The sequence below is a fragment of the Salminus brasiliensis genome, chromosome 12, assembly GCF_030463535.1.
Source record: "Salminus brasiliensis chromosome 12, fSalBra1.hap2, whole genome shotgun sequence".
Taxonomy (NCBI): Eukaryota; Metazoa; Chordata; class Actinopteri; order Characiformes; family Bryconidae; genus Salminus; species Salminus brasiliensis.
In genome coordinates, this window is record NC_132889.1 from 9,555,179 (window position 1) to 9,567,617 (window position 12,439).

The window sequence follows — 12,439 nt, forward strand, 5'->3', positions numbered from 1 at the left end:
CTGATAGGATACTCTGCCAGGGTGGGGACAAGGAGAGTCAAGACAAGACAGGGTGGGATCATACAGGGTTGGGCAAAGGCTGCAGTGAGGACTGCAAGACAACGGAAAAGCCATAGTGGGGTAAAAGCGCACAAACAGAGGTAACTCTACAAAGCTCAGTTTACATTCAAATGTAGGGTTTTTCGCTATTGGGACAAGTAAGCCAGACACATGAGCAGCACTGATGTCTCTCCGGTGCTGGTTGTGCAGTCCAGCCAATTCAGCAGCCAGTAGAGGGTAGCAGGGGTCTAGGGGAGTCAGGGTCAGTGATTCTTACCCTTGCAGGAGTTCCTCAGAACCCAGACGTCCTCAAGGCTGGGGAGAGTGGGGTGCGAAAGGCTGCTGGGTGGCCCACCTAGCAGACACAAACACTGCATTGGCCTGCAGCCTCTGCCGCTACAGGCAGTGATATACAGTGCCCTCCTTAATACTTGGGGCAAAGACACATTTTTCTTTGATATGATTCTGCTTTACGGTTTAACTTTTCCAAATTAGACCTGATTAAAGTACACATTCATTTAGACTTCAATTTACAAGTGTTAACGAGCATACATTTCAGTTTTACCATGTTGATTACAACATTTTTTTTCTTTACACAATCCCCCTCATGTCAGGGCACCATAATGTTTGGCACATAGCAATGATAAGAACATTAAAATATCTTCATCATTAAAAATCTCTCGTGATTGCCAAGACTCTAATGCGGCCATCTTCAGCTATTACTTGTTTCAGGGCCGTATTTCCTTACATTCTCTCATTTGCATAGGGAGCGCACGCTCAACTGAAATTAAATCTTTTTTACTGGCAATAACGTTTTCTTTTTACTTTGAAAAACAAGTGTGTTGCCGTAGCAGTATGTTTGGGATTGTTATCTTGCTGCAACGTGAAGTAAGTTACGTTAGACCTTAAAAGTCTGTTGTTCTGAGATTCTGAGATTTTTCCTTTTTACACTCATGTCCACATGAGACTTTCACGCCTCACACAAGTATAACTGCTCTCCACTCACACACCAGAGTGATGGTGCAGCAGATGTGTGGCGATGTTGCCTCTCGTGGGCTAATGAGATTTAGAGAAATACGGGAAAGTAACAGCAGCAGTAAACTGTATTCCAAAAGTTTATTATGCATTAAAATTTAAATCTGGAGTGTACTTCAGTCATGTCTGATTGGTTTAAACTGAAATATAAAAAGTGTGGAGCAGAAGGACTTATCAAGGAAAAGTGTGTCTTGTCCCAAACACTATGGAGGGTACTGTACTTACTGTTACCACCACAAAAGCAGCACTGATTGGATACTCATCTGTGTACCTTTTTGTCTATCTGAAGGATTAAAAGCTATCTGAGACTATCCCCTCAGGATTAAGCTTGAGAATGCCTTTCTTGATTACTACTGATTTACCATGATAGTAAATAAGCAATAAGCACAGCAGAGGATACTGTACTATTGGAAACAGCAGGAATAGAAGGAAGAAGTGCTTGTTTTCAAAGTTTGTTCATTCTGCTAATGACATAACATCACACTGTTTATGTTGTTATTTCATCTCACAGACGCATCACATTTATTCCTGAGGACTCCAAGGACAACCTACACTTTACACGATCGCAGGAAGTCAGGGTTTGGGGTAAATTGCATGTTTGACAAGTAACATGTTTGATCTTAAACTGCATGGAAAAAGCTGTGCGATAGCCTTTAACTATACACGTAAAAGGTGTAGCAAAAAGACAAGTGTGTCTAAATAAAGACAGTATTCAGAACCAGAAGTGGACCGCATTTTTCTAGGCAAACTTAATAAAGTATCATTGTGCAGGGCTTTTGTAATGTTCCGTGCTTTGTCTCTCAGTGTGAACCCTGAGCACTAGATACGAGCGTGTGTAGTGGTAAAATGTGATCTGCACAGTTTGCTGGTCTTTTTGTGTTGTGTTAGCCCAGTGCAGTGAGTATCAGCACACCGCAGCACACAGCAGAACTAACAAAGACCACTGAGTCATGTACTCGCAGTGTGCAAATGGTTAGTGGTGTTAAAAGTCTGTACTTTGCATCCCCCAAGAGGCACTTTTTCAAATTCTAAAAATATTTGTGTTTAAGTTAGCATTTAAGATACTGTAAAAAACTGCCAGACTGACAATATGTTTTCTTTTAGAACACTCAGTGAAATTCAACAGCCATTTCTGCAGACATGTCCATGGTCTGTATTTCCATGTAGTGGTGGAATAAGAAACTGCAGTGTTCTGTGACTGAGGAGCCTTCAATGCTGCTGTAAGCTTTGGAAAATACGACTCATACAATTTTTTATACAAAAATATACAAAAGCTCTCAGGATCAGCAGTAAGATAGCATGAGACATTTCAGCCAACTGCATGTCAACTTAAAATCTTAAAGCATAAAGTCCTTTTCTTTTTATTTAAAACTCTACTACAGTGCTGAGAATGGTCCAGCACTGAAAATAACTAAAATAACATATCAGCAGTGGTCCCTATGATGGTCTCTTATCATTGATTGATTGGGTAGAGATGGCTGTGATCAGCTACCATGATACCAACTTTCAAGCCATGAAAGTATGTACCTCAAGGTACCTAATTAGTTACGTAATAAAATATAAATTTTACAAGTCCCTCAATGTGTACATCATGCAAGTCTGTGAGTATGTACCTGGATTGACACTTAGGCTGTTGGCATGGGGCAGTGCCAGTTGGGGGTTAGGGGCATACAGGGTGTAGGAGTCATCAGTTTGGGGGGCGATGGAGGTGCTCATGCTCAAACTGGAGGTGAGGGGCGCTCTGGAGAGCTGCTGCTGCTGTCTCTGGCAGGGCAGAGAGCAGTGCCGCGACAGGGTGCCCCCTACAGGACAACACACAAACACACCGAGCACAGGAGCGGCGAGTTAATGCAAGCTGATGAGCGGTTAGAGGTGAAACTTGTATTAGTTAATGTATGGCGACACTGAAGGCAAAAGGATGGATAGACAGAGTAAGATCACAGACACCTCAGCTCCCTCAGCTTGAAGACCCAGATTTAAAATAGAGATGCCACAGTAAGTCAATGTACACTGAAATGCATCAACATCAATATTTTAAGCCGCCGCGTTGTTTTAAATGATTTTTAAATCTCTAAAACACTTTTAGTTTCTGGCTTTATAAGTTTCCAAAGACCCAAAGAATCAAGAGTATGAGAGAACCTGAAATTAGCATGAAACAAAAAGGTAGTTTGTATGCACTATTCTAGACGATGGACTGACTATTAATGTTTAAGGCTGATTCATACCTAGTGCGGGTGCGGATGCTCAATGTTCAAACACGAAGCTGGAAGCAGAAATTAGGAACAGGAACAAGGCTAAAGACCTCTGTGTTAATATATAGATTTTGGGATTGCACCGATAACCGAGTGAAGGTAAAGTTACAAGGAGGTCCCTTTTCCTTCAGAGATCACATAATGTGTTGTTTCTTCAGATTATTAAAAAAAACAGACCCCAGTGTAAACATACACTGATCACACCTGACTTGAGGAGGTTTTTATGTCTTTATGTCTTTTATGTCTTTAAGTCCTCTTACTGATTACTGATTGTTGTGCCTGTTGTAAAAAGCGCTATACAAATACATTCGGTTTGATTTGATCACACAGTCAAACCATGCAGTTAGCTAATGTTGATTAATAAAGATAAGCATTTTTTGCTGAGTTGGCTGACAGACAGACAGACAGCCAAAAAATGATCGAACTGTATTTGTATCACTACACGGACTGGTCGCATTGTTTAAATTTTCTTTGCGCTTTTCACACAGTTACATCATTTTGGCCTCGCTGGTGCAGTAGGTATGCACCAGCCTTTATTGACCATTGGTAAGAAAGCTTTTATAATTTGTTGTTTTTGTAGTCGTTAACTGCATTTGTTATAAAAGCGATATATTCATCTGCCTACTTTAGTTACCTTAGAATTTCCAATGTGATGAGAAAAGACTAAGGCTAGAATCTAGGCTTTTACTTTACTTTGATTGACGATGCCAGTGTGTGTGTTCACTTTAGACTTGACTGGATTTAAACCACATCTAGTTACTCTATTCAGACATTATTTTAAGCAAATTTCTTTGTGTGGGGAATGGCATAAGTACATTAGGTCACATTCACTTTCATATACTGACTATTATGCTGTAAATTATTGTTTAAACCTACAGTTTTTAACATAATATATTAATATTAACTTAATATCTAAAAAAAAACATAGATTAATCTACAGAAAAACGGTCATTAGTGGTAGCCTCAATTTAAAAGCTATATTTTTTATTGTCAGCGTTCACATATTAACTCCAAAATACATAATCTGTTAATCTGTAGACAGTGAGAGTTTTGCTCAGATAGTTAGCATGTCAAATATGGTCTCGCAGTGTGCACTTAAGACTTACACTTAAACAAAAGGTTTAATCAAATTTAAACAACTTAAATGAAGCTAATCTACTACAGAAAAAGAAGAAACCAGTAATCCAGAAGGTTCTGAAGCTTGTTCTGTTGCATAAAAACACTAACATAAATTTATTACGCTGAATTTAATGCACTGCATTAACATGGATTAGCACAGATATTTGTATTCTGTCATTTAAAACTTTTTAAAGATATTGTTTCTTGAGCTAATGGAAGTTCTGAATAAGTATGGAAATTATCTGTGGGAATTTACTATAAAACGTAGATGTGGCAATAGAGACCAAGCGGAAAAACTGCTGGGGTGTTCCTTTAATACATATTTGAGTGTACACACGTGCAAGACATAAGACATTTGCAGTGGTAGTAAAAGAAACATTTACAATTAGTGTAAGTGTTAGTGTGGGGTATTGGGACACAGTAGGACATACCAGATCGTCTGCTAATGACCTCTACTATGGATGGAGGGAAGTAGCCCACACGGTCTGTGCCTCTCTGGCTATCATGGATGTGGCCTTTCCAGCGTCCATCCATGTGTTGTTCCAGCACCTGCCAATCACCAAGCAGAAAGAATTATCTTTGTCTTAATATCTCAGCAGTCTGCTTTGGTGGCAGCTAGCAAGCATCGACAGTAACAGGAATCTGGGTCAGTGAAAATAACATTTTTAACCTTTAGCATGTTGTGTAACATGACCTTCTCGACCCCACCCCCAGCCTGCACCTATTCAACTATGGCCAGGTTCATTTGCATGACAGGTTCTACAACTATTTTATAATTTAGTTGCAGAGAGCCTTCAGTCACTCACAAGGAAACCATTCCACTTATTTTTATTTATTCCCAGTTCTGCGTCCATACCATTCTGTCTGATCGACAGCTAGGATTCTCTTTACCATTCCATGTCTGAAAAGCCTTTCCTGTGTAACAGTGTTGTGAGAAACCCTTCTTTGGTCTAGAACTGAAATGTAAACCCTGTCCAGAATACTTAAATGCAAACAAGCTAATATGGCAGAAGTGAAAAGAAAAAGGAGAAGAGAAAAAAAGAAGAGAAGGTCCAACACAGAAGAAGTAGTGCACTGAATAATTACATTTTAAATTTTATTAATTACTTTTTTAATAGAATATCCAATTAAAATACCAAATAGAATATCAAACAGTGTTTGTTAATGAAACAGATATTAGCTGTGTGTATATAAGTGAACTCACTAACAGAGCGAAAGGAGGGGTGTAATGGTACGATGTATAATGATGTATTCATCACATCACAATTTAAGGAGAATCCACGGCACATTTAGCCTGTAGGTATGTGCAAAGACTAATGAGCACAAGCAGAAGTTCCACTGTTAGAATCCGATTGGAGACATTTCCAAGGCACCCTTGGGATATTTGGAAGTGTTATTGTAAGACTCCGTGCATAGACATTAGGGCATACAGAAAAGAGCTACATAAGCACTGTGCTTGAAGTGCGTACTTGTGTAAAAGGCTATGTGCTACATGCAGTGAGCGTTTTGTTATATTAGATAATATTAACCCAGTTTGTCTGCGGTGACCCCAGCTCAGCTTCTTAACAGATTCACAGTTTTAGGATCATCTTTAAACGGTAGAGTTTTTAATTCTTTAACAACATAGATAAGAACAAATGCACACAAATCACACAAAGAGCACTGAAATATTTCACACCGTAATGACATCACCAGCACGGATGTTGAGGGCAGTGGGGTCATGGAGGTTCCAATAGTCCTTCAGAGCTCTCACCTGAAGAACTCCTGTGGCATCTGAGGACAGACAGAAACACACATGCATTCTTCAGTTCAAAGTTGCATACACGTGTAAACGTGACCAAGCTCCATCACAGAGCCGAACTGAAAAGAACACAGTAAAGCCATTCACTCAAGTATTTACCAGGAGATCCTAATTGTGTCTAGTGTGCATTGGAGAGCAAAGAAAGGCTTTGTTTTATTCACTTCCTACAGTGCAAGCATGAAGGATAAATACACACGTGGACAAAATTGTTGGTACCCCTCGGTTGATGAAAGAAAAATCCACAATGGTCACAGAAATAACTTGAATCTGACAAAAGTAATAATAAATAGAAATTCTATGAAAATGACCAAATGAAAATCTGACATTGATTTTGAACCATGCTTCAACAGAATTTAAAAAAAAAAATTAAACTCATAAAACAGGCCTGGACAGAAATAATGGTACCCTTCACTTAATATTTTGTTGCACAACCTTTTGAGGCAATCACTGCAATCAAACGATTCCTGTAACCGTCAATGAGACTTCTGCACCACTCAGCAGGTATTTTGGCCCACTCCTCATGAGCTCCTTCCAAAGATGCTCAATAGGATTTAGGTCAGGGCTCATAGAAGGCCACTTCAGAATAGTCCAATGTTTTCCTATTAGCCATTCTTGGGTGTTTTTAGCTGTGTGTTTTGGGTCCTTATCCTGTTGCAAAAGACCCACGAACGGCGTCTGATACCAAGCTTTCTGACACTGGGCAGCACATTTCACTCTAGAATTCCTTGATAGTCTTGAGATTTTATTGTACCCTGCACAGATTCAAGACACCCTGTGCCAGATGCAGCAAAGCAGCCCCAGAACATAAAAGAGCCTCCTCCATGTTTCACAGTGGGGACAGTGTTCTTTTCTTGATGTGCTTCATTCTTCCATCTGTGAACATAGAGCTGACGTGCCTTGGCAAAAAGTTCCATCTGTCCATAGGACATTCTCCCAGAAGCTTTGGGGCTTGTCAACAAGTAGTTAAGTTTCTGAATAATATGTGCAACTGTAGTCACAGGAACATCAAGCTGCTTGGAGATGGTCTTATAACCTTTACCTTTAACTTGCTTATACTATGCTATGCTATAATTTTCTTTCTAATCTCCTGAGACAACTCTTTCCTTCGCTTCCTCTGGTCCATGTTGAGTGTGGTACACACCATGTCACCAAACAGCACAGTGACTACCTGTAGCCCTATATATAGGCCCACTGACTGATTACAAGATTGTAGACACCTGTGATGCTAATTAGTGGACACACCTTGATTTAACATATCCCTCTGGTCACATTATTTTCAGGGGTACCATCATTTTTGTCCAGGCCTGTTTAATGAGTTTATTTTTTTTTATAATTTTGTTAAAGCATGGTTCAAGATCAATGTCGGATTTTCATATGTTCATTTTCATAGAATGTTTATTTATTATTACTTTTGTCAGATTTAAGTTATTTCTGTGACCATTGTTTTTTTCTTTTATTAACCGAGGGGTACCAACAATTTTGTCCATGTGCGTTAATAGTCCAAATAGTGGGTTCATAAAAAGCACTTATGGGCCAGCGTGCTTAAAGTGTGTTTACTGACTGAGTTCAAAGACTGCAGGCTGGATTACAGAGAAGATGGCACAAACAGTAGGAGCCACTCAGATGCACACTCACACACCAGCACATAAGCTATAATACAGTCTAAGACCAGCACTAAGCTCCCTATGCCCCTCTTCAGACACAGACACACAGGCAAACATTTGTAGGATTTTAAGCAAAAGAACAGGGTACATAACAGAGCTGCAGCTGCTTTTTAAATTACAGCTTAGTAAGTTCCTCTCTACCCACTTTAGACCCTCACAGACCTAACAAGGTCTGCCAGTGCACACACAGACACAGACAGACACACCCATACACTTTTCAGTATGCGCTATCACACAAATACCACCATTCAGACAAATACAAATACAATCCATTATGTACACATACTCCACATGTATGCATTGTTGGATAAACACTGTTCACATTACCAGAGTGGAAAGACAGGAGTAGAATTAAGCTGGAGATGATCATTTACAAAAATTACTGAGGTTTAGGCATACAGAGGATTACAGGGGTAGCCAAACCTCTTAAGAGCTGTTTAATGTCCTTGCTGGCATGCGAGGTGGTAAACTGATTGACAATATCCAGGGCCGTCTGGTTATATGTATTCCGAATGTTCACGTCAATTCCAGCCTGGAAATGAATTGAAAAGATTGCATGTTAGTTTAAGCAGCCTTAGACACCGCAATTCATAAAGCCAGAAGATACTGACTAGATGGTTCTAAATACCTGGAAATAAGGCTGTCACTGGCACCCTAGAAATCATGCAGATATTAATAAGGCTTATAGATGCTCAAATACTGAGGAACTTACATCCAGCAGCAGTCGCACTACCTCAGTCTTCCCATAAAGAGAGGCCTCGTGCAGAGCGGTGCCTGCTTTGGTAGCTCTGTTGATGTCAATTCCTGCCTTCAGCAGAAGCCTGAGGACCACAGAGAGCGAATAAATGAATAAACAAACATATATTGATATAACTGCAGAACTATAAATATGTAAAACTGGTAGAGACTGCACAAGATTATGCCTGTTATTCTTTCCTCCTAGCTAAAATCTAACCACATTCACATCTCCTTTCTCCCAAAAACATCAAATTGAATTTGATATAAATATGCAATTGTGGTCTGTGCTTTGCATGAAGGCGGCTGAGGTTAATGACATTCATTAAATGGATTTGGGCATTTTAAAATGGATTATTACAATTTGAAACTTTTATAATTGGAAATTATACCACGCTACACATTCAAACTAGTAACCATCCTATTCTACATTCTCTCTGCTGGACAGGCTGGAGAAAATTAAACATCATGTAAAATAAAATTTTATAAATATATAAATTTACTTTTTACCTTGCAACCTTGCAATATTTGATTGTAGGGGTGGGCAATATGGTAAAAACATTATATAGTATTATTTAAAGATGCTTTCACGATACACAATATGTATCACGATACAAGTGATTGCAGACAACATGCATGTGCATGCATAGTGTCAGATTCTTAAAAACTACTATTTAGATACCATCCCATACTTATTACAGTAATGTATAAAGTGTGCTTGAAAACGTCACCCAGTTAACCAGGACTAATCATACTATTTTTAATGAAATGTGCAGTTTCTCAACATTCTTTAAGCCCTGGCAATATCTTCAATATGCTTAGAAAAGCATATTGTGTATCACAATAACAAAATGTAGCACTATACCATAATATGTCATCATATTGCCTGCTCCTAGTTTGTATGATAGCAGTTCACACCTTCAGTAATGTAATGGTCTAGTTCAGAAGTTTTAACACCAACACCTAGCATCCTGGATCGCATGTACTACAGTAATCATACAACATGTGGAGAATTCAGATTAGACACACAGATGCATAGAGATTATGTTTCCTCTCCTGGGAATTACAGGGCTGCTATGAAATTCCTCCCACTGTAAGATAACGTGACATCCATACACAGTATGGCCTATGAAACTACACAATAGCTGTCTAACTCAGATGACTACTACTACTACTAGTATTATTACTATTACTACAACTACTATTAATAATAGCAATAATAACTGCTGTTATGAATGGTATACATAAATGAAATACATAATTGTGAACAGCAAGTAGTTTGAACAATGTAAAAAAAGTCTTTATACATTTACACAATACTTTTCAGTAACCATCTAAATGTGGACTGATCTGATCTAGAAATGTCTGACTCTCTGTGACGACTAAAAGGGACATATTAGCGCTAATGTATACATGTAGCAGGTATACACAAGTATACAATGTATCATCTTTGTAAAGAAATCAGTTTAATGGGCTAATACTGATTCCCTTTCTGTGAGTTTTTGTTAATGTGATTGATGATTTGGTTGCCAGTTACTTCAAAACTCTAATCACTTCACTTTTGATGTGTGCATGCCAATGCTGATATGTTTTGTTTTTGTGCCCCAGGCATGTGAAATAACTGTTTGCAGTAGATCAGATCATCCCCACAGAAAACTATTGTGTTTAGGTTGAGCAGTACTTGCTAATAACATCAGCTGTGACAAGAAACCAGTACTAACAGCCTCCAGCTCCATATTCATGTTCTACTCACATTTATTTGTATAGCACTTTTTCCACATTCCACACTGACATTCACTAGCTCAGGAACTGTATGCCCTTTGCACGTTAACTGGAACTCCCTCTACTGTACATAAGCTGTCTACTGTTCTCTCTACCTGAACACTAGTTGCTGTACTCATACTGCACTACACCTCATTTACATGTGATATAACCCTGTATTAGTATAATGACCATAACATTAAATTGAACTAAACTTTCCTTGCTTTTGTGATTTGAGTCTAAGCGGTTTGCAGAACCACGAACAAATATAGGCATAGCTCAATGTATAGCCAGTGGCAGTTTAGACGTTCATCCATCCATCCAGACTGTTACTAATATTTTTGTGACATGAGTGGCAGAAAGAACCAATTAATCATGTAAAATGCACTAACACAAACAAAACTGTGTATTTAGTTTCCTAAACTAACAGCACCATACTGCTGCTGTCAGACAGAAACCTTGTATTTCCAAAACAGCCACATTACAGGAGAAGGAAAAAAACTTCTGCACTTTCAATAGATGTCAATGTAAAAACATTTCTATTGATCAATTTTGCACAGAAATAATGTAAATGAATGAAATAACGTAAAGTCCAACTGTCAAGTTTCACATTACATCAAATAGTAAGAAAGAGCAAAATAGAAATACAAGGTTTTCGCGTGACAGCAACAGCTCATATTCAGTCAAACATAATCTGACCTGATTATGTCCTTATGTCCATTGCGAGCAGCAAGATGGAGGGGTGTGTTGAAGGCTGAGTCTACAGTGTCCCTTCTGTCCCCCTCTAAAAGAGTCGTAATCATGTTACTGCTCAACAACAGCTGAGTAACCTAGAAAAGGAAGAGTAAGACACAGGGGTGTAGAGATAAAAGGGAAGAGAAAAAACTCATAATTCATGGAATGTAGTGTGTAGGAAATTCAATGTTTAAAAAATTACATTGCAATGTTTTTGTTTTCTGCAAGGTATATTAAATTAAATTATTATATTAAAGAATACAGAAATGTTGACCTGATTTAAGTAAAAAAAAAAAAATATATATATATATATCCTCATACACACAAATTAAAATAATACACACACACATTGTGGGATGAGCAGCAGAGCTGAGTATGTGGGTTGCACCCATGAAACATTTTGCCAAATCCTCTTTGCAAATGCCAAACAGCTTATTTTGCCGTGGACTGGATGACTGAAGTTGAAGAAACAAGACATGTTGGCAATTTAATCATTTATTCATTTAACAAGCAGAAGCCCCAGTAGGGTGTGGAAGAAGCAGCCTCAGCAGCCTGGCACCTCCTCTTCTTCATGCTGGTCACTAGCCTGGTGTGGGATGGCATCCCATTCTTCAACCAAGTCAGCCAATGTGGTTGTGTTGGTCACTCTGGCACGAACAGCACGTCCAAGCTGATCCCACAAGTGTTCAGTGGGGCTGAGGTCAGGACTGCTGGCAGGCCATTCCATCCTCTCCACTCCCTAATTCTGGAGATAGTCTTTGATAAACCACGCTCTGTGGGGGCAAGCTTTGTCATCTTGGAGGATAGATCGGCCTCAGACTGTGGAGATGTCTCTGTGTCTTCTCCACACTTTGACCCCACAATATATATATGTATATACAATATATATGTATGTATGTATATATATATATGTATATATATATATATATATATATATATATGCATTGACTCTGGATTTGATAAAACAGTACACCCACACCAGCAGATAACATGGTACCTCAAACCGTCACAGACTGCGGAACTTCACTCTGGACTTCAGACACGTTGGACTCCTCTCCACTCTTCCTCCAGTCTTTTAAACCTTATTTTTCTAAATTAAATGCAACATTTACTTTCATCTGAAAATAAGACTTTGTACCAACAGGTACAACAGGCAACAGGCCAGTTCTTTTTCTGGATACAGCACTTTGCAAACAGCCAACCTCTTTAACAATGTCCTTCTGTGGCTTCCCCTACATGTAGTGGGTGTTAATGACTTCTAACTGACTGTCAAGTGAGCAATAATTTATAACTTCTAA

At 38.8% G+C, this 12,439-nt stretch overlaps 1 protein-coding gene across 7 annotated transcripts in view; it reads right to left on the reverse strand.

Annotated features, from left to right (window-relative positions):
• LOC140573764 (caskin-2) overlaps positions 1-12,439 on the reverse strand; it is a 64,268-nt gene that overhangs the window by 7,347 nt on the left and 44,482 nt on the right. For 5 of the 7 annotated variants that reach the window (XM_072693308.1, XM_072693307.1, XM_072693306.1 and 2 more), the window contains 7 exons: positions 11,106-11,236; positions 8,623-8,731; positions 8,334-8,442; positions 6,124-6,218; positions 4,877-4,994; positions 2,688-2,876; positions 317-394 (listed from right to left, as the gene is read on the reverse strand). In XM_072693308.1, the coding sequence (XP_072549409.1) occupies positions 317-394; positions 2,688-2,876; positions 4,877-4,994; positions 6,124-6,218; positions 8,334-8,442; positions 8,623-8,731; positions 11,106-11,236 (829 nt within the window). The remainder of the gene's footprint in view (positions 1-316; positions 395-2,687; positions 2,877-4,876; positions 4,995-6,123; positions 6,219-8,333; positions 8,443-8,622; positions 8,732-11,105; positions 11,237-12,439) is intronic. The other 2 variants (XM_072693309.1, XM_072693310.1) reach the window with 2 other exon arrangements.